At 41.8% G+C, this 21,310-nt stretch overlaps 4 protein-coding genes across 5 annotated transcripts; 2 read left to right on the top strand and 2 right to left on the bottom strand.

Moving 5' to 3' along the window:
- Positions 1 to 94: 94 nt before the first annotated feature.
- LOC6613242 lies at positions 95 to 2,325 on the bottom strand. 2 transcript variants are annotated; one of them, XM_032721867.1, is made up of 2 exons: positions 498 to 2,325; positions 95 to 387 (listed from the first exon to the last, which is right to left on the bottom strand). In XM_032721867.1, exons 1-2 carry the CDS (start codon positions 553 to 555, stop codon positions 164 to 166), a joined length of 282 nt encoding a protein of 93 aa, XP_032577758.1. In that variant the 5' UTR covers positions 556 to 2,325; the 3' UTR covers positions 95 to 163. The 2 variants fall into 2 exon arrangements, with proteins under 2 accessions (XP_032577758.1, XP_032577764.1); XM_032721873.1 differs by having other exon boundaries at positions 95 to 2,325.
- Positions 2,326 to 9,735: 7,410 nt separating this feature from the next.
- Positions 9,736 to 10,209, top strand: LOC116800297. The gene is made up of 3 exons (XM_032714287.1): positions 9,736 to 9,741; positions 9,800 to 9,956; positions 10,022 to 10,209. The coding sequence occupies exons 1-3, from the start codon at positions 9,736 to 9,738 to the stop codon at positions 10,192 to 10,194; spliced, it is 336 nt and encodes a 111-aa protein (XP_032570178.1). The 3' UTR covers positions 10,195 to 10,209.
- Positions 10,210 to 10,252: 43 nt separating this feature from the next.
- LOC116801671 lies at positions 10,253 to 10,880 on the top strand. Its single transcript, XM_032722651.1, has 2 exons — positions 10,253 to 10,572; positions 10,633 to 10,880. Exons 1-2 carry the CDS (start codon positions 10,506 to 10,508, stop codon positions 10,800 to 10,802), a joined length of 237 nt encoding a protein of 78 aa, XP_032578542.1. The 5' UTR covers positions 10,253 to 10,505; the 3' UTR covers positions 10,803 to 10,880.
- An 8,748-nt stretch (positions 10,881 to 19,628) lies between these two features.
- Positions 19,629 to 21,204, bottom strand: LOC6613241 (serine/threonine-protein phosphatase 2A activator). Its single transcript, XM_002037682.2, has 4 exons — positions 21,083 to 21,204; positions 20,404 to 21,027; positions 20,139 to 20,347; positions 19,629 to 20,065 (listed from the first exon to the last, which is right to left on the bottom strand). Exons 1-4 carry the CDS (start codon positions 21,108 to 21,110, stop codon positions 19,730 to 19,732), a joined length of 1,197 nt encoding a protein of 398 aa, XP_002037718.1. The 5' UTR covers positions 21,111 to 21,204; the 3' UTR covers positions 19,629 to 19,729.
- Between the last annotated feature and the right edge of the window lie 106 nt (positions 21,205 to 21,310).

Genomic DNA, 21,310 nt, shown 5'->3' with positions numbered 1-21,310 from the left:
CGCATAAATGGATTCATGTTTGTAGCTGCAATCTGCGTGTAATTGAATTTTAACAAGCCAAGTCCGATGCTCATGCGTATCCACCACGATTCCATTTTGTGTTTTAAAAAGAATAGGATATATTAAAGATTTTAATAAGAACAATTTCTAGCAAAAATCAATTTTATTTAGTTTTTTTGGCATCTTTATTCTCGGACTTCTTCTCCTTCTTTTCCTTTTTGGGGGCTTCTTTGCAAGGAGGATTGCACTTGCTCTCCTTGTTCTCCTTTTTCGACACACCCGGGTTGCACTCCTCGTGAACGGGTCGAGGTTCCTGATACCCTGTATCCGGTGAGCAGGGTGGGCAATCGCAATCGGACTTCAAGTCCGTGCAGCAACTGGGTGGAGCTGGTCCAATGTAAAAGGGATTGAAGCGGCACACCATTATGAAGGACGGTAGGGAAATATCCGAGATCGGAAACTTATAATTTAGTCAAATTAATTTCGAAAAATTTTACCAAAAAGTGACATTTTCTGAGACAAAAATAGCTCAGGCAGACGAGTTCCAATTTTCATTTCTATGCTTCAGTTTTCATAAATTCATAAATTATCAGAGAACGCATTGCAAAAATGTAAATTGACACCTAAAATGAGAATAATTATTTTAGTGTTTGCAAACCAGCACAGATGGATGTTTCAGCCAAACAGAAATTAAACAATTCCTGGGGCTCATGTTTGTCCATTGGCAATTGTAATTATTTACGAGTCGAAACACCAAATTAGCATTAAATCGAGAGCGGTCGAGACCGAACAAACAAGAAAACAAACCGAGTTTGCCAGTAAATATTTGCTGGCGTGTGCCAGCTTATAAAGCTGCAGGCATAGAGTGCTTAAAGCTGATAATGTGAGTTTGCACAACAAATGCGGAAAACACACAAAGAAATCCAAAAGAAGCCGAGGAAAACCGCAGAAAAATAAACGTTTACTGGCGGCAGACTCATAAAAAGTGCCCAGCTAAAATGACGGGCGCGGAAAACTGTACCAAAATAAGAAGAGGCAATAAAGCAAAACACATAAGCCGCAACGCCACGAAAAGGACATGCCGATGGGCGGGGTAGGAGATAAAGGACGCGCTCACATGCCTTGAAAGTTTTCAATTTTTACGACTTCATTAGAAACGCTTGATGAGCAATAATGATAAGAGGGCGAAAGCGGAAACGGAAGTCGCAGAAGGGTGCAAAGGATGCGGAAACGCGGGGGCTGGCCACAGATGTTGCTGGAAATTACTCAACACCACTACAACTACAGAAGATGCCGCAAAAATCCTGAGAATTTCTCACAACCAATTGGAAGGCAAGTCGCCGTAGCTTAGAGTTGTGTTAAATACACTTGGCCTTTAGTTTTATTTAAATAAATACAGAAAAAGAGCCATTTAATTGGAATGTACTTATCAGTATTGTAGATCATTTCATTACTTCGTGAAGATTATTGCAATATGATTATAAATCATATAATAAGTGTTCAAATTTTCCAGACATCGTTTGTACCCCCTATTAAAGAGTACTCTACATTCCGAAAGGGATGAAAAGATGGAGTCCGAAGTCCCAGGAAGAAGGGGAGCTCAAGGATGTGAAGCAGCTGGAAAATGGCCCCACTCGCACTCCCATGGAGAGTCTCGTATTTATGAATGAGTGTCGCTCAAGCGGCCAAATGTGTGAGAGGGCCGAAAAGAAGGGCAAAATGTGTTGACTGTAATGAAAGTTTAAATTGTTTTCCTGCAGGAGGCCTAAGCAAATGTGACAGGGCGGAAGAAAATGTGGCTCTCTAGGGTCATTTCCCCCTCCCCTGCGGTATTTAGCAAATAAATTGCATTTTCATGCATATAATAGAGGATTCGAGTAATAAAGTTTATCATAATATTTAAGGCTTTCCTTTTCTATATATGAAGGCCTTTTTTTTTGCCTGGAAAGCAGATAACTTATGGTTATGTTTATTTTTCCATTTTGGACTATAATATGTGGGACGATTTGTTCTGCGAAATGTGCACAGAATTTTATAACATTTTAGAGAATTCCTAATATGAAATGAATATTGATAGCGCTAGGATACTATTTATTCAACGATATATACTCGGAATTTCACTGAATTTCTGCACACTTTGCTCCAATTCGGTCAAAATCCACGCCACATGTGCAGTGGGCATAATGGAAGGCCTTTCAGTTAATTACAAGTATATTCAATTTAAAATCAATACTAGGCGTACGAGCCGAGAGCGTTTTAATCACATAATTACTGGTGATTTCCCAGGAGCGGGTCAAATTCCAAGTTCGATGGCGATCTTCTCACTTGGTCGTCTAAATGTGAATTGAAATGAATTCGATTCGAGTGAGCAGCCAGTGTAATTACGCATACGCACGCACACCTAGAGCATTACACACACATGCACTCCCGACACGCACACATGGGCATTTGGGAAGGACATGCGTTTCGTCCTGGTCACGTTGGCTCATTTTCGCTTAATGTTTTATGCACAACTAAATACAAATGCGCTTTAATGAGCAAAACTCGAACCGGCCATGCGGTTAATTTATTATGCACAACTCGGTTTCACAGGGGGCGTGGTAGGAGGCGGGGGACGGGGGGCGTGCGGCAAGGATAACTAATAATACGGCATTGTCGTGGCATTAAATTGCCAATGCATATGGGCCGAGGGAAGCGGACGGGTAGGTGCTGCAGATAGACCGCAGCAAGTCAACTCGAATGCATGTAACAATTACTCTGCTGCGCTCTCTTTCGCACACACTCTGCATCTCACTCGCACACACACACACACACATACTAACTGTGCAGCAGAGCCATAAAATGCAGGCAGCAAAAAAGCGTAAGAGGCGAGACTTGCAACGGCAACAACGTGGCATACTTTTCGGGGCATGTGGCATAGGGCTCGGGCTTAACCGCAGAACAAGGCCAAGCCGCAACTTTTAATATGGCGGGAATTTGAGTGCCATTTGGGGAACTAGCTCAATTCCCGATGAGCAGTGGAAATTCAGGCAACATCATCAGACTTGCAATTTAAGTTTAAGTAGCTGGAAATGTAACTAAATCTACTTAGGTATTTTCAAGAAGAGCTATTCGTTTGAACTAAAATTTACTAATATAAGGTTAGCATTAAACATGAGCAAGAAGATATGAAATTTGAAAATTACTCAGCCCTAGGGAAAACCATACCCAGAAGGGAAAAGCCTCAGGGATTTGGCCACACCCTGCTCCCAATGTGTTTTCCCGCCTGGACATTTATCATGCAGGACATACTGGCCATTTGATTAACACCTTTTTGGGAAGGCGAGCACGGTCTGGAATAAAATTGCGCAGAATAATTTAAAACTACAGCCGTTGGCCAACTAGTCGCTGCTCCTGTTTCGGCGTGGTTGTTTGCACATTTCATTTCGGTGGCATTTTGCATGCCTCGTTGAATTCAGACAACAAAAAGGCATACTTACATATATGCGGAGAATATATACATGTGCGCATATAGATATATATTCGCTATTCCATGACTGGCCGATGTGTGCGAGTTTTGCGTGTAAGCGCTGACTAAGCTCTTGCAAGTTGGTTTTTTGTGCGAAGCACAAGTGGGCCATACATTAAGGGGTATTGCACCCATTTTCAGCTGCAACATCTAGCGGGGAAAAGGACTTAAATATGAAAGGGTTATAAAATAGTAGGGGAAGATCAGAAAGAAATGAGCATCGCGATGTCCGCACAGCGAGGTGTTTAATGCCAATGGCAAAGGTGTGACAATCGTACTTATGTTTTTATTTTTATGGTTTTCTTATTCTAGTATAAATATAATATTTTACCTGTCTGCCGCTGGGCTAGTGTTCCTGATGAAGCATATACTGTTGGAAACGCTTACTCCTACCTCTTACACACTTTTCATTGAATCTAGAATACCCTTTTACTCTACTAGCAATGGGAATACAAAGCCCAAACAATACATATCCTGCTAATTCTTGGTAACCTAATCATGTAAATAGGATATCTTCAATATTAGAATACACATTTAAATCATCAAGTCCCCATTTATCTCCTAGCAAATTCAAAGAGCCCTCCAGACTGCTGCGGCTCACCTTAAATTCATGATGATATCCTACTGCCATGGCAACGTCATGGATATTTCCCCCCTCAAAAATCACACAACCCATACGTGTCATCGCCTCATTAATGACTACCCGAAATCCAGAAGTTCGGTGCTGATAAGAGCGAGTAGGGAAAATCGAGTGGCTTGCAGCCACAAAGAACTTAATCCCTTATCTTGACTTGGTTAACAACGTGAAACAAAAGCCGCCATGACAACGGGCCAAATCCTTTCAACTATTCGATGAAAGGCCGTAGCGAACTCCACATCACACCCACATCACATCCCACCACATCATGGGACCGCAAATTTAATGGCAAACACTTTGTGGCTCATTATTTGCAATGCAAGTCGCTGCTCATTTGCAGCTCGTGTAACTTTTCATTAAACAAAAAATGAATTCAGAGCGAATATTTAAACTGCTGCATAATGCACACGGACAGCCATTAACGCTAATGACGTCATGAAACTCAATGCACGCCACAGGGTACCAAGTTCACCACCCACCACCCACCGCCCTCGCCGACTAATGGCGGAAAGAGAGCAAGGGGGCCTCCACAAAATGGGGCACAAACATAATGCCGGTCTCCACTTACTTGCCCTCGGCTGTATGTGCTGAACAGATATTGGAAACTTTCTAACAAAGCCCATCTATTACAATAAACGCTACTCTAGAAGGATGTCGGGTCGATTGGGATTGTGAGGCAACTTGAGCCTATTCATCAAGATAGTAGATACTATAATTAACAGAAGTGCGGTTGGAATAGATTTGAATCTATAAGCTTGTGTAAAAGTGGGCATGCTTGAATAATTACTACTAATTTGCTTTAATTTTCCAGGGTATCCTGTCTACATCAAAATCCTTCGGGATTCCCTTTCCGGCCAGGAGTGTGCGTGAGTGTTTCCATTTCTTTCAAGGCTGGCTGCTAGTCAACTTTATCAGATTGCCAGCAAATCGCCAGTTTTTGACCAGAGCAGCATATGATTTTAATGACCCAGGCCACATGCTCTCAACGGCAGCTCGCAAATGCAACATCCTCAAAGGTTAGGAGCCAAGAAACGAAAAGTGGAGGACAAGAGGGACAGGAACAACTATTGCTGCATAGATTGGCAAAGGGATTCTATTTTGTTGTGCCATTATTGGGTCAACTAAAGCCAGTTCCGAGCGAGGAAATTGTTTTTTCCGTTTTCTGGTCCACGTACGCTGCTTTTTGGTTGAAGCGAGTGCAGGGAAAAATGTGGGAAAAAGCGCAAATAGAGTCAGATTCTGACCCCGCTTGGCACGATTTCCATTTCACATACTGTTAGTGTGCCAAATGGTTATATATTTTATTTACAGCTCAAAACTTTTCCGAGAGACAATCCAAACACATTCGCCCAGCTCCGTGTTGTTTTGGCCAAACGTTTTACGAGCCAGGAATATTGTATCGAATCAATTGCTCGAAAGGGATTGGAAATGTGAAATATGGCGAAGTCGCTGTCAAAACATTTAGAACGCGGAATAAAGATAGCGACTTTAGCTTATAGTAGTGATTTCTGTACATGCTATAGGATAGTCCAGGAAACTTAATTCCCTCGCGAAGTACCAACATAAACTTGAGTGGTGTTTTCCGAGGTCGGAGGCTATGAGTCCGCCAGTTTCCCTCAGCGAACTCATTTTCTTGCCGCCACATTTTTGGGGCAATTTTCGCCTTGGCGCCCCCCTGCAAACTGCAATTACCAGTTAAACCAACTAAGGCGCACCGACAAGCCGAAAAGGAAGTTACTTCAGCATCCTGCTGCTTGCAAAGTCCTTTTCGTCCTGGGCTACTTACAAAGTTTGCGCCAAGTTTGTAGTTTGTGTGAATATTTTTGGGGGACTATTTTGGATTATACTGCGTTGACTGCACGTGGCGTTTTTCAATTTTCGCTCGCTTAATTATATTGGCCAAGCTTTCAGATAAGTTTCTACATTGCTAAACTGAAAATAATTCAATTATGTACACACCTATCGAACGGCAAGTACTTCTATTTCGGGGCTTCGTTTCTCCGGCAACACTTTTCATTCCAATTATCCCACTTTGCCGTTGTTCTGTCAACAATCAAAAAGGATGCTCCATTACAGCCTCCACCGCACCGATGGGCTTATCCGTATGATGATTTTCCATTTAATTCATAAATATTTGATAGCATCCACAATTGAAGCCCTGCATCATTCATTATCCATCAAAGCGAATTGGCGTCGAAAATGTCGGACAGAATGGAAAGTGGAGTTCCCAAAAGGACATCGGGCAAAAACAATTGGCAACATCCTCATCCTCATCATGATTATAGTAGTCGTACTGGCATGCAGGCAAAATAAATTTTAAATTATATTCAATAATGTATGCTGGACTTTCGGGGGCGGAAATGATGAGTGAAAAAATCACCGATTGCTGCAGTGCTGCGGTGATGAACTCAAATGGCATTGATGAAATTGGAAACTTCCATGTGGATTTATTTATGAAAGTTACATGTGGGTCAGACATCTGCTGAAAGAATTTTGCGGTCAGGCGACGGACGTAAATCAAATGACTCAATACACATGTTCTCGTAAATACATTAATTAATGTTTTTTTGAAAACGGAATTACTGCTGAATTTCAAAGGCAACCATTTAATAGTATGTCTATCGTGAAATTCAAGTTAAATCTTGCAGGACAAGCGCTGACTTTTTGAGGCCTAGGGCCACAATGAAACTACGGACCAGTTGACAACGTGTTGGTCCCCAAATCAAGCCACTCGGCAATTGTGGGGCAGCAACACAATGCAGAAATGCGCTATAAAATAAAAAGTAAGCGAAAAGAAAAGCCACAAAAGCGCACCAACAATTGGGAAACTGCACTGGGCTTCCCTTGTTTCTGTTTCACTTTTGCTGCACTCTGTGGATATTTTTAATTAAACCGCGCGACAATTTGACATCAATATCGATATTAAGATCTTGTGCAGGCCGTACAACACTTCGCCAGAACGGGGAAAAAGTAATAAAATAAGCAAAAAACAAGCTTCAAAATGTAGGGAAAGTTTTCAGGGGGCCATCTCGAATTCTTCAGTGTGTGCGAGGGGAGCAGCAACTTCCGTCACATGCTGGAAAACCGGATATCCGGTACAGCAAACATTCGTTACTAGGTACATACCGAAGTAAAAATGGTATTGCAGGCATTTCAAATGTGTGGAATTCACAATAATTTAAAATAAATAAAATTGCAATAGGAATCTTTAACAGTACCCCAAAGTATTTTCAGTAAAATAGCCAATAATAATGTTCGTAAGCTAGCAAATACAATGTACAACTATTTGGTACATTTTGTTCAGAATATGTCTGAAATTATGTAGAACATTCTGCTCGATTTCCGCAGGGCACCACCAACCTACATTTTCCCCAAACTTGGGCCACATTTCAGTTTTGTTTTGTTTTTGCTCTCGTCCTGTGTCCTTCGTCCTTCGCCCGCTTATTGCTTCTGTTTATGTGCAAATCGTCGGCTGGGGGCGGAATGTGTGGGTGGGCGTGGCCGTGCCGGATATTGATGTGTTATATGCGATGTTGTGACTGCAATATATCTGCCAAATGACTGTCGATGCCTCGACTTGAACCAAACAGCAGCCGCAGCCCGGAAAAAAGGAGATAAAGGTCCTCGCACGAGGCAGCGGATGCAGGGGCAATAAAATTCTCGGTTCGCAGGACTCGAGATGGGGAAATAAATGCGGCCCCTGAAAGTGTTGCCATAAAAATGCAAATGCCAAATGCCGCAAAGTTGCGAATGAAACGGTCCCGGGAAACAAATAATAATGAAACCCTTGACAGCGGCAACATAAATCCGATCTGGCGTATATAACAAATGACCAAATGAAGAGTTGAAAGGCAAACAAATCGAAAAATGGTATAAATAACGCACCATTTTCCAACCCATATCCGTTTTGGGACTTTAAAACATTCACGAGTGGAAATCCGTGGCTGCCATATGATTATATTTCACTTCGAAGCTTTCAAATCGCCATTAAAAAATTCGGGAAAACACAATTTTTATCTATGATACAGTGTGATCAAGTGGCAAAAGCTGTCAGTTTAATAAAAATCTGCCAATGTGTCGATTACAGTTTATGAGACTATGACAACCAACAAATTGATAGAATTAGATAGTACAAATCCTATCAATGTATCTTAAAGCTTTTATAAGTCTAAATCTGAAATTTGCTTGCAAATAATTGTTTATTAGTTAATTTAATACCTCAACTCTTCGAAAACTGACGCTAATGGCAAAGTTGTGTGCTTATTTTTCTATTAGGAAACACCATTATGTTTATCTCACAAGTTTTTATCTAGCTCAACAACTTTGATAACTTTATGCGTCTTTATCATAATAAACAACTGCTCGGTCATCTTTTCACCTAAAGTTGTACTGAGTGTTTGTGTAAAGTTCCTAATTAAATGAACTCCCTAGAAGTCCCATGGTTGGCATATCAACAAAAAGCTCTTTTATAAGACTACGAGTTAAAGTTTGCTTTTACCAACCAAAGTTCGAAATTAAATAAAATTGCTATAATGTTAGGCATTAGAACTGTATTTATAAAATAAATAATTGCAATGCACACTGGGACTGTTTAAGTTTCCTGTATTAGCAAAGAAATGGAACTCCTTTTTTTAAGCCATACGGGCCAGATGGCTGAGAAAATGGCGACTAGGGCGTATGGATTGCAATTTGCCAGCCTTCATCTGCGTTTTGTTACATAATAGCTAAAAGTTTGCCAAAGCGAAGTTTTTGTATCTCTGCTGCGTTCATGTATCCGTATATATTGCAACCGTATCTCGTTTTGAATGCAATCAGGACTTTCTGTGTGTGTTTTCTCTAATCTAATTGCAGTTGGAAATTGTTGGCCGGCTTTTAAAGTTTTTAATTGAATTTCGCTTATGGCCCCGTCTTGGCTTTAATAGAAAACACTCGTTCAAATGTATCGTTTTCCTTTTTAAGTTTTCCCTTTGCAGTTTGTTTGGCTTGGCAAATGTGCCAAAAGCGAAATAATACAACTTTTCGCTCTTTGTGTGTATCAAATAACAATTACCGGGCCAAATGGCAAAAAAGTAAGAATACATTTTCTTCACAAATTTTTCCCCCTTTAGCATATTTATATTTGCTTTATGCCATTTGCCCTCGTCTTGAGTCGTCCTTGAGGAGAGCTTACCAAGGAAATATGAGAAAATTTGCACAAAGCTTTTCGCAATAATGCCCGGGGACTCGAAAAAAAACAATCACCTGGTTGTCGACGTTTAAAGGGGGCGGCTAGCAGGTGGGCCGCCGAGGGTTAAGTGTTGTTATCATCTGTTTATTGAAATTTCGTATCAAATGTTCGATTTCAGTCGAAGAGACAAGGGAAAATCCACATGGAATTGCGATTGGCAAATAAATTGAAGAAAGTGGGCGTATATCTGAAGAAGTTTTTTCATTAAATGTAAAGAAACCTGAGCTTTGTTAATACAAGGAACATGTATTGAATATTATATTTACAAAACATATGAACTCTCCGAGAAAAGTTAAAACAAGTGTTTTGTTTTTGCTGCAAGATGAATTACCCCGAAAACAAAAAGCCGTCGAACTCAATGAAATGTTGGTATGATAAGCAGACTTATAATATTATATATTGCCATTAAAGAATATTATTTTTGTAGATATTAACTTGTTTTGCGCTGTTAACTTTCATTCTTTTCGAGTCATTCGAAAGACACAAGTACAACTCCTGCTCGAAATTCAAAATTAAAATAAAGCTTTCTTGCATTGTTTTCTTAATTTTTTCCATACTTGGCTGTGTTTCAGCTTTGAAAATCCGTAAGTACTTCGTATTTATTACTATTAGCCATTAAATGAACGCCATTTACTTAATTGTCATTTAGCTGTCTGCGGAGTTAAATATAGAGGAGTTGGTCTATGTAAAATGTTAATCACAAAAATAGTTTATATACCCAATGAAAACAAATGCAAGACGGTGCATATTAGTGGATGTTCGGCCGAAGGAACTTTCTTCAAAAGCATTAAGGAATGTGAAGCTAAATGCAAGGAATGTTAAAATAAAATTTTAGGATTTTAAGAATATAAAAAAGTTTTTCATTCATACTTCAAAACATAAATAAGTATACGGAATAATATCGCGATTAACTGCGATTACTATATTAATATTAATACCACGTATAATTGTTTTAGACGCGGATTCTATTGTATATATTTAATTGTTTTGAGATGCACGCTTACTAAATTAATATTTATAAATAGCTAACAAGGGTAAAATTCTATTAGTTGCGCATTTTAAGTTTTTATTAACACAAAAAATTAGAAGTGTTATTCATTCACTTGTCCTCGGCAAGAAAGAATATATCTAAAATGCATTTATATAAAATTATTTGCCTAATTTGTTTCATACTTGGCTGTGCTTCAGCTTTAAAAGATCGTGAGTATTAAAAAACTACTGTTTCTAGTTTAATAAAACCTTAAAAATTGTATTTTTCAGCGAGCTGTGCTATTGAGTTGTTTGGCCAAGGTGCTTGCAACACATTGATTACTCGAATCGGCTATTTACCCTGGGAAAACATGTGTACTTCAAAGAACTTTGTTGCATGCGACACCGATGGAACTTCCTTTGAGAGCATTAAGGAATGCGAAGATAAATGCAAAGAGTAGTCTTATGGCTGTAAAGTAAAAAACAATATTAAATATTTTGAAAAGTCTGGCTTGTTTGCTCACCGATTTAAATTTTAATGTGACTCCTTGTTATTGTTTTCTTGCAATCAGCGAAAAGCGACTTAAAGAGTTTTCAAAACTTTTCCTATTCGCAGCCAGTCTGTTGACTTCCTCCCATCGCTCCGTGCACCCCTTTTAGCCATTTTTGTATTCATATTTCGTTTTTTAGAAAACTTGTGCCCAGGGCAAAACTAAAGCCATGAAAGCATAATGACAACCCCGACGACAAGTGCGCGTAATGGCTGCAAAAGAACAAAGTTGAGGAGTGGAAGAAATGGCAGCAGCAGGACGAATGCGAAGGACGCAGGACGAAACAGGGTGAAGTAAAACTTGGTAGACAATTAGCAGCGGGGTGCCAAAGTGCATTTCGCGCAATCCAGTTAAGCTAAATAATGCTATTAAATTATAATTCTCTATTATATATATATACACATTTTATTAAAATTTAAAGTACACTGTTGGAAAACTCCAGCTTGACTTTAAAACTATTGCAAAGATTTTTTCGTGTGCAGTCGATTTGCAGCCTCAATCGCGACAACATTAATTAGATTAAAATGCCTACAAATCATTTTGGAACGGCACCCAAGTGGCAGCATCCGGATTTGGGGGCAAGCAGCTCGGTAAGCTCACACATTATTCACACGCTTGGAAACGCGCACAATTTCCCGCCATTTCCCAAAATGCAAATTGCGCACAACGCAAACAACACGGAAAAAAATCGTTACAAGCCCCAAGCAATTTAAAGCAGTGCCGAGCAGGGATAAAGCCATCGAAATCAGTCCGAAAATGGCACACAAAAAAAAAAGCGAGGACGAGGTCCGTCCCGAAACAATTACAAAACTATAAGCCTCCAAAGGATTGGCGCCGCAAATAAACAAAAAATGCAAAACCAGAGGGCGAATCCCCCAGAGACGCCCTCACAAATTGCACGTTATCAGCTGTGGGATCGACTTTGCTGTTGCCCTGCAATAAGCGCGTCTTAATTGTGTTCCCACACCCAGGAGGGCACACATCCACGTAACGCGGAGCAACTTCCTCTGGATTGGCCAGCCAAATCTGTGGCCAGCATAATTAAAGAGTGCCATGAGTAATGGCCCTTGGCGAAGGAGCGAGCTCGCAAAGCTCGTGGTAATTACAAAATAAGTTCATTCCGTGTGGGAACAATGGGAGGACTTACAGGATTCCCAACAGATAAGTCGAGTGGTCAATCCTGAAAGACCCAAAATAAGTTTTCTTCGCAAATTAAAGAACATCGTAGGTGGTTTTGTGGTTGAAAAGTAATGAAGTATCTCTAAAATAGCGTAAATGTATGCCACAGTATATTTTAAAGTTGTATTTTCCAGATTACAGATTAAATTTAAATCTTTCAAAGCAGAATGGTATAATAAAAATTGCAAAGACATTTTCCAGGCTGCAATTAAAGGGCACAATTACTCACAGCTTTCTGGCAGGCGAAGCGTTCTCATTCAGGAAAATATAAGGAAAATGCTGCTCCCTCGACGACTTTCCCCCACTGCTCAACACATTCGATAAATAAAAAGGGGAATTTCACTTTCAGCTCAACACTTTGCCCAGAAACACTTGCGCTCCTTTCCAAAAGGACGATGCTGAGCTGAGGCCTCCTTTCGGCGAAAGCCGCGCTTACGGCCTTTTGTTTTTGCCCGTTTTGTTAAGGCGCCGCAAAATGGCTTAATCATGGCTCGTAAATCTTTGATGTTTCATTTGTGCCAAAACGCTAAGCGATTTTTAAAACGGCCCAGGGCTGACTAGGACCATAAATTATTGGGATCAGAATGCGGCTATTTGTGTTGCTTGTTACATTATTACATAAGCGCCATAGCATTCGCAGTAAGTTGGAGAAAAGTCCATCTAAAATCATCTACGTAGCTCCCCGATCGAATTCGATTCAATTTGGCACAAAACAAAAAAATGAAAATGCACAAGTTTTGCTTGATTTCATCTCCCCTTTGGCAAAGGCCAAAAAAGCGCAAGCCAAGCCGAGCCAAGGAAAGCATATCGGAGTGGAAAATGCTGCATAGAGCAGCAAATATCTAGAATAAATTGAATATAAATACGAAATCAAATCGAATCGAATTCCATTCGACTTGCAGCACTCACTCCCTCAATCCCCGTGATTCGCCATAGTTGATTGAAAAGGATTATGGCAAGTGGTTCGCCCCAACTTCATCCTTGTCGTAATTCCGATCTTTAGTAATTGGCACTGCGGGAAAAACTGGAAAACAACATCAGCCAGCTGCCAATTCGCTGGCGAGTACTTCGCATTTTCGCAGCGGTCTCTGTTTCAACCGGCAGGAGCACTTCAAGTGCATTCCAATTAAGTGCGCTGGGCAACAGTAAAAGCTTTCTATCGCCACTAATTTTCCCGCTTTTCTCGCACTTTTCCCGGCTGCTCAGTTGCCCACCCGCAAGTGTCGCCCGCGCTTTTCGGGCTTTTTGGCTAGGCGTAACAATGGAAGTGTGGTCAGCTTAATTACGACTCCCATAATCGGTTTACTAAGCCAACAGGACTGGTTGTAATGGGATTACAGTTTAAGTAGCAGAATTTGCCAGTGAAAAGGTGTAGTAAGCATATTTCTACAAACTCTGAAGTGTATGTGCCAGCAAATTTATAATAAGAGTTGCTTAATATCAAGTATACGACCTGTTGGAAATACCCCATATATTGCTCCGATTTTCGCTCTTCAAAGCTACCCTTTGAAAGTCTCATGCATGTCCTTATCACAACCACGGCTTTAATCGAGATGACCTCCAGCGAGTGGAGTGGTGCTCCTTTTTGCCAGTCCGAAAATTGCTGGCCTTTCAGCCTCGACCGACTGTCAAACGCACTTGGAAGTCAGCTTGGAAAGCCGCCAGTTGTTTGGTTTTTCCGACAGAGCCGTAAAGTTACGCAATCGGAGAAAACTCCGGGCACAAAGTTACAATTGCAGGCGGCGACTGCGCGGATGTGGATGCAGTGGACCGAAGTTGCCCAACTCTTTGACTGATTAGATGGCCATCGAGGGGACAGTTTAAACTTTAAACTTCTCCCCATCGCAAAAACAATGAAAAATGCATGCAAGTGCACTTTGATTTGTTGCTGTACGCAGCGAACTATTTCGTATAAAATAGCCAATAAAGTTGAGCGCACAAATGTGGTTACTCGCGCAATTTTTCTTTTCACCTGCAAAACCAGCGGAATATTTGAAATTTAGATTTGTGACCAATTCCAATAAAGTTTACGTGGGAAATCAAGCATTTGTTGAATAAGTTTTTAGAGTTTTTATAAAGTTGTTAAATTAGTTTTGTTCTGAAACGACTTAACTCAAGGTAAATGGTGTTATTATTACAGCATACTTTAAGACACAGCACGAGCAGAGTTGTCACCTGCAGTGCGCATATCTTGGGCCCAGAAAACAGGGCTGCCATCCAAAAGTAATACTCAACTTTTTAGTAACCATCCAAAAAAATAAGTAGAACAACAATGCTAACAATTTATGCACACACGTAAAACAGTATGTAAGAACGCAGGGCAGAAACAACAAAAACGGCTGTAAAAGCCAGTCAGTAGTAAAAAGTAGTTTATTTAAGTAGCAAAGCGCGAAAAATGTGTTTTTTACGAAGAGAGGTCGTAAATGATCCTATCTTCATGCACCGTGTAGTTGCATGTGTGTGAGTATGTCAGCTTTTCACTGCTGTTTGCTTATTTAAGTCGTTTGCAATTTCTGCACTTTTCTTTGCACAGTCGACGCATAAAAAACAGCACACAAATGCAGCATCGCACACAAAGAGAAATTTCAAAGTACCTTGTATAAATAAAATAAGCAAATATTAAAGCAGCTATGTACTTTCATAGTTTTGATGTAATTCTGGGCTTAACTGGCAATTAAATTGTATTGCTCACTTTTCGCTTAGTGTACGAGTGTCTGTGTTTGTTCATATGAATTCCCTTTATAACTGAGTAACTTCGCTGGCAACTTTCGCAATTACCAAACTCACACACAGGCATTTCACGCAGACACATGGTAAATTGTACTATTTAATTTGGTTAGAACAAGATGGCTGGCGAGCCTTTAACGGCTGACAGTTCGAATCAAGATGGCTGCCGTTTCTCTTCCTACTTTCTCCTCTGGCACTTCCACTTCCGGTGTGTGTGTGTGTTGTCAATCTGAAAAAGGGAAGTGGGTGGGGTAGGCGGACGGAAGCACGAGCAGGTTGGCCCCTGGCGAATTGTGCCCACTAAAATGCTATTTTTCACTCTATTCGAGCGGAAGTTGAGCGACAGCCGCACGCCCAAAAAGCGGCGACTGCAGCAGCATCAAGCAGCTCAGCAGCGGGGGAAAGGGGGTGAAATGCGGAGAAAGTGGAGGGGAGGAAGCACCCACTGCGGAACCAAAGACAACCGGATGTTTAGCATGCACTCGGATAAAAGCTGGACACAAATATCACGTATACGCCGTGTGCGCAGCCTCGCAATTAACTTAACTTGTGAGTGTCTAAATTTTAAAGAAATACAAAATGTAAGATATTTTACTCCAAGGAATGACATTTGCAAGGCTTGGCATAAGCCATTACCATTTTATTTTCTCCAGTTTAGCAACACATACCCACAACATCGCTAAAAACAAGGACTACATAGTGCACACACACACAAGTCGTTGAGGCAGGAGCAAGGAATCAGAAAAATGGGGAGCCAGGACGAAGAAAGGAAGTCCAAACGCCGCCGAGGCGACAGCAATTGTGCATTTGAATGCCGTTCTGGGACTCAGCATATTTCGCTGTGGGCTTCTGCCTGGCATCCGAAAAAGTTCGAAAACAAAACTATGCCAAAACAAAAAAACTTAAGAAAGCAGATGCACACATAAAAATGTCAACACATTCAGATCCGCTCAAGGGACTGCAGTGGTTTTTGAATTTTCGGAGCTTTCTGCTGCCAAAAATGGTGGCAAATGTGGCCTTAAATCGGGAATATTGTACAAAAACGCAGAATTGGATGACCAATTGAATGGAATTGAATCGTTTTTAACGAACTTTATATCAGCCTTTGCAATCGAAGGCCATTGTGAAGTCCATAAGTAATAAATTAGAAGGTAATTGCTCTTTCCCACAAGTGTTGCCACATCGAATATCCATTGCCTACATTGTTCGGCTCGCTTCGGAACACTTCGTGGCCTAATTAATAAGGAAGGCACCTGACCGACCAGGTCCTTGCGACGAGGCCCTCAGGACACGCACGTAAAGCACATAAACAAATAGCAAAAGTTATTAAAAACAAACACCATGGAGGTGGAACAAAAGCAAAAACTACGCACACGCGCACTTTTTATGGCCAACCATTCGGATGGGAATAAAACGAAGGACCAAGCGGCATTTTGGCCAGCGGCCAAAACACACATCAATGGGATGTAATCTCTGGAAGCCGCCGGAGCAACTGGGGGACTCACAAGAGTTAAGAGGAAGTCTGCTCTGGAATATCTGTTTAAAGAGAGGGCACACGTTTATATTTCAGTGTTTGCTCAACTAAGAAAAGGCCACGCAAAATAGAGTGGAGATATTTATAAAAGTATATATCTTAAACATTAGAAAGTGAACTGATTCAACTCCACTCTGGATATGAGTTCCATAGCAACTGACTAGGATGTCTACCGCAGTAAGGAGCAGCCAGCGAAATGAAAAGCCCCAAGGTGCAAAAAGAAGCTGCATTTTCCAGCACACATTTCAGATGCGTTCGCAACCGCCGCTCCAGAATTTCCCACAGCGATTGCGCCCACTTCACCCACCACCCCCTTCTGGTGCCTGAAGGCTGCCAAGTCATGTTTGCATGACGAAGTTTTCCTCAAACCATTTGGGCTAATATTTTAAGTTGGGCGAAGCTGGCAGTGATTTGTAACCTTTGATGACGCGGCGGGTTAAGCGAACAGCGGGGGCATCCACGGGTTTAGGCAGCCAGGCAGTCAGGCATCCAGGGAACCAGGGAGCCGCAGTTGGTAGTCGGAAATTAGCGCTAATCTTTGTAATTCCAACAGTATTAAGGATGGCTCTCAAGTGGCTAAAAATGGGAAAAGAGCCGGAGTAATTGTTAAAGTGGCTGAGCTGCCAATTTCAGTCGCTTAAAGCCACTCAATCCTGGCTCGAACTCAAGTTCATTTATGAGAACTACTTAACTCTACTATTATAACAAATCATACGGAAGCTAAAAACATTATATAACGAATAATATATATGTCTTACTATCTTAAATTATTAGAATTATAAAGGTAATTATGGAGATTGAGCTCCATTGGTGATGAAATCGAAGCACCAGTCTGAACATAACTCAGATATCTGTTTTCCAATCGCCTTCTGTTGCTGTCCTTTCGATGAAAAACTGCTGCCAGCCCTGATTTCCCCATTTTCCTGCCGATTGTTCTCGTGCACACAGCAGAGTCCTAACTCCTGATCCCAATCCCATCTCCTCCTGGTCACTTCTGCACCAACAATGCGTTTGGCTCAGGGACGTTTAACTCTTTGGTTATCCGTTTGAAAAGAAGGGGTAGACGAAGTCATCAAGGGTATGATGAGCTATATGCGGGCTAGAAAATTAAAGGGCTTAAGATAACTATATTAATTTACATTACAATGATTGTTAGATTACGAACCTTTTAATATTTTTAATCCTTTCCAAAAATTCCAAAAGAAATACCATATACCCACTTGGTATTCATTATTTGGGCTGTGTGCCTTTTCAGGAACCAGTCCTTGTCAGGAGTAAAGGATGCTGGTGGGTGTTGGCCGTCTGGGTGTTTTGTGGCGTCATCTGGTTAAACACACAACTGGTGAGTGGAGTCGCAAAACAGAAGGAAAACATTGTGCAACCCGAAGAACCAGAAGCAGAGAGCCCTAAAAGCCACTCGCATATTTTCGCCCAAGTTAATTTTGGAATGGGTAAATCTTGGGACTGCAGGACGTGATGGAAAACCCGGAAAGTTGGACTCTGGACTCTGGTCAATGTCGCACACAAAGTTGCCAAGTTGAACTCCGCCCCAGCCGGTCGACTTTTGGCCAAGAAAACACGAAAGTTGATCAAGAACTAAGTTTACTTCATCGAGGTGGTACAACAAAACCATTTTTTCCCACCCCCCCTAAGGACACTTGAAAAAAGGATCCAACTAATTTACTTAATGAAGGCGAAAAATGATGGTGATACATTTTTCGAAATGCTTAAATGTAATTGGGTAATCTTATAAAAAAAATAAAAGATTATAAAATATTACTTTAGTCTAATTCTTTCCAGTGCCCCCGACCACAATAATCCTATAGACAATAACTAATTTTCACGCGGCACACGTCAAAGTTGCTCCATCAGCGTTTTCAGTTTCCTGGCCAGCGGATCCAAGTTTTTGCGACAACTTTGTGCCTGTTATGCTGCAGTTTGAGAGCCACTTGGCCGACTCCTTTTCGTCCTGTGAGGCTTCCTTTTCCTCCTTGCGCTCCACTTCTCGACTTCCAGGAGCAAAGCTCGAACTTTCGCAAATTCCTTGTAAGAAGTCGAGATGGGCATGGTCTTTTACGTAATTAGTTGGAGCAAGTTGAGCAAATTAAACCGAGAATAGAAGCATAAGGATATTGGCGGAACATCTGGGTATCACCTGCTCAAATCGAAAGAGTTTAAGCAATTTAATTACATACTAAATTCTACACACTACCTCTAACTATAACACAGCATTCACCAGCTAATTAATCACTGAATTCCCAGAATCGCCCATCTAACTGGCGGTGTCAAAGGTCAGAAGCACCGAAATCTCGGTCGGAGCCTTGTCAGCCCCGCTGCCGGCCACATTTGCCAGTTGGCCAAGTTGAAAGGTCCGCCCAGCCAGCCAACCGCCCACTCCATCACAGACATCATAGCTATCACATCACCGCCCTTCAATCATGTTTTCGACCTTGTTCGAACGCCTGCCAACAGCTCACCCGCAAATTTCATTCAATTTGCAAGAACACAAAACCGACACCGAACCGAAACAGAAACTGAAACTGAACCCAGAACGGATTCATTTTTGAAAACAGGAATGTGGGCGTGGGCGTGGGCGTGGGCAGGGTCAAATTGATGAACATGACCGAAGTTGGTCGCTCGTTGCCAAATTTTGTGCCAAAACAATGGAGAAAAGCACACATTTCGTGTTTTTCGAAAGCCTTCAATCAAAATGCGTCGGCAAAGTTTTAATGCATGCGCTGCCTACCCGCTTTTTCTCAAAATATACAACGAAGAAAATGAAAATGAACAAAAAAAAAACTATGCCGGATGAAGTTTTTAAGTGACGAAATGAGGGGGCGTGGCAAGCTGGCGCCTGCCGCACGGTTTGATAAATGATGTGTCGAAAATAAATGATAATGCTTTCAGGGGGACTCCCCGCAAAAGTTTTTTTCTGCTTTTACATTTTGCCACTTTCCAGCTTCCCTCTTTTTGCTCTAAATTCGTCCTGTTTTAAGCTGTTTCTCCCCGCAAAAGTTGATGTACTATAAGTTCATCTATTTGCATGCCTCATTTGCCATATTGATTTTGTTTATTTTTTATTCTCTCGTTCTTCGCTTTTCAGTTTTGTGCTTTTTCTCGTGTAAATGGGAAAGAACATTTGTTTCCATTAAACTCGGCTTAAGATTTACATTTTTGTTTTGGTAATTTGGGGATGAAAAGTTAGGATTAAATGATGTGAAATACATTCGCCGGGAAAGTGCTCCATCTATCCATTTTAAAGCTGAAACCTTAAGACCCAGAAACTCAAATTTCGATTGTACTTGTGTAAACAGTTTTTACTGGACCATTGGCCAACGCTATTAATAAGAATTTTTAACACAGGTTACATCATCGCCATTTTCCTCCACTCTTTAGTCTACTCCTTGCTGAGCTTATCCCCTGATCCCTCGGAGGCCGCCACCAGAGAAGCCGACGATGTGGATGGACGTAGTACCACGCTGTTGTCGCTGCTCTCACTGCTCGAGTCGCCCACATTCAGTTCGATGCTGAGGGATTCGGCGGGCGGAGGAGGAGCTGAAGCAACAGGAACTGGTGGCACCAAGTTTGGAGTCCCGATGCAGATGCGTTTGGACGGCGGCGGAGCCACATGACCCAGTCGCGCGTTGGAGAGAGTTGTGCCAGAGGAGACGGGCTCGAATGCCATCAGTTCTCCGAAGTAGACGTGCTGGATCACGGGAAACTTAGAGAGAATCTGTGGATAATTTATAGTATTGGTATTCAAATAAAGCTACTTTAAATTAGTCATATAACTGATTAAAGATTACCTCTTTTTGGTACATTTTAACTAGACCCGCGTTGATCTTGGCCCATGATGGCACATCCGTGATGCTCCACAGCTGGTTGGAGTGCTCGCCAAAGTGTCCAGTCTTGACCTTGCAGATGTAGTCGATGCAACTGATGAACATGAAATGATCCTTGTACTCGGTGATTATCTCCTCGTCCACGAACTTCGAGGGATCAAAGGGGCTCTTAACTAAAAGGATTCGTTTCAGAAATGAAATCTCGGAGGGATTTAACTTCATTGGTTACCTGCCAGCTGTGCACTGCCCCAGATGAAGGGCACGAACTGGAAATCGTCCAGGGACCAGACTCCTTGGCTCCCAGCGGGTTCCATGTTGTAGGTTCGCTGCAGCTGCCTGGCGAGCTCAAGGTACCGATTGAAGAGTCTCAGCGCAGCACTCACGATGTCCCCTTCCTGCAGGATCTCGGCCTTGAACAGGGAGCACAGGAAGAAGAGGAAGGACAGCTCGTGGCCGGTTCCGTAGTCGATCCTGGTGGCATTGCCGAAGGACTCCGTGATATACTGCCCCAGCTCGAACTGGTATCGCTTCTTATCGTCTGGCAGCAGCTGCTCTAGGAGTTCGGGCAACAGTTCCCGCATTGCCTGCGCCCAATCCCTGTAGGCCTTGTTTCCGAACCGCTGCGGCTGCTCCAACGGAGGATTTTGCTCCACCAATTTCTCCAGTGCATCGAAGAGCCGCAGCAGCTTCTTGACCATTTCCGACTCAAAAATCTCGTCTGTGGTTTTAATGCCTTGAATGGCCGTACTAGTGCCATTTATATATCCAATCAAATCGTGGAAGGCGCGAGATCTTTGCCAAACGCCCATGTCGCCCAGATTTTGCACCCTCTTCGCAATTGCCGGCAGTTTACCTGCAAAGGGAGTGGTTAATTATGCTATGTATCTTCAGAAATTCATTCAGTCCACCTGCTGCTTGGTTAATGGCACTCGCCATTATCGTAGTTTCGTTAGTTAACTTTAATTTAAAGCTTTTTTGATCGGGAGTTACGTTTTGTTTGTTATTTTGGGCGCTTCTTCTTCTTTTTCTACGCGAGCGCAATAGTGACATCACTAAGTATGACCAATGATTACGGCTGTTCACACTGCGCAGCTGCAGCATATCAGTATTATTAAGGCAATCGTTTTATGTTACAT

The sequence above is a fragment of the Drosophila sechellia genome, chromosome 2L (genome assembly GCF_004382195.2).
Source record: "Drosophila sechellia strain sech25 chromosome 2L, ASM438219v1, whole genome shotgun sequence".
Classification (NCBI taxonomy): domain Eukaryota; kingdom Metazoa; phylum Arthropoda; class Insecta; order Diptera; family Drosophilidae; genus Drosophila; species Drosophila sechellia.
The sequence above is the reverse complement of the archived record's forward strand: the minus strand, read 5'-3'. Positions and strand labels throughout refer to the sequence as shown.

Bases quoted from the DNA above. Each gene is read 5' to 3' on its own strand.
- LOC6613242 (XM_032721867.1), bottom strand. From the start codon at position 555: ATGAAAATTGGAACTCGTCTGCCTGAGCTATTTTTGTCTCAGAAAATG. The intron at 388-497 runs GTAAAATTTTTC...ACATTGGACCAG, and splicing joins TCAGAAAATGTCACTTTTTG to CTCCACCCAGTTGCTGCACG.
- LOC116800297 (XM_032714287.1), top strand. The intron at 9,957-10,021 runs GTAAGTACTTCG...ATTGTCATTTAG, and splicing joins TGTTTCAGCTTTGAAAATCC to CTGTCTGCGGAGTTAAATAT.
- LOC116801671 (XM_032722651.1), top strand. From the start codon at position 10,506: ATGCATTTATATAAAATTATTTGCCTAATTTGTTTCATACTTGGCTGT. The intron at 10,573-10,632 runs GTGAGTATTAAA...TGTATTTTTCAG, and splicing joins TGCTTCAGCTTTAAAAGATC to CGAGCTGTGCTATTGAGTTG.
- LOC6613241 (XM_002037682.2), bottom strand. From the start codon at position 21,110: ATGGCGAGTGCCATTAACCAAGCAGCAG. The intron at 20,348-20,403 runs GTAACCAATGAA...GAATCCTTTTAG, and splicing joins GGGCAGTGCACAGCTGGCAG to TTAAGAGCCCCTTTGATCCC. The intron at 20,066-20,138 runs GTAATCTTTAAT...AATTATCCACAG, and splicing joins TTAAAATGTACCAAAAAGAG to ATTCTCTCTAAGTTTCCCGT.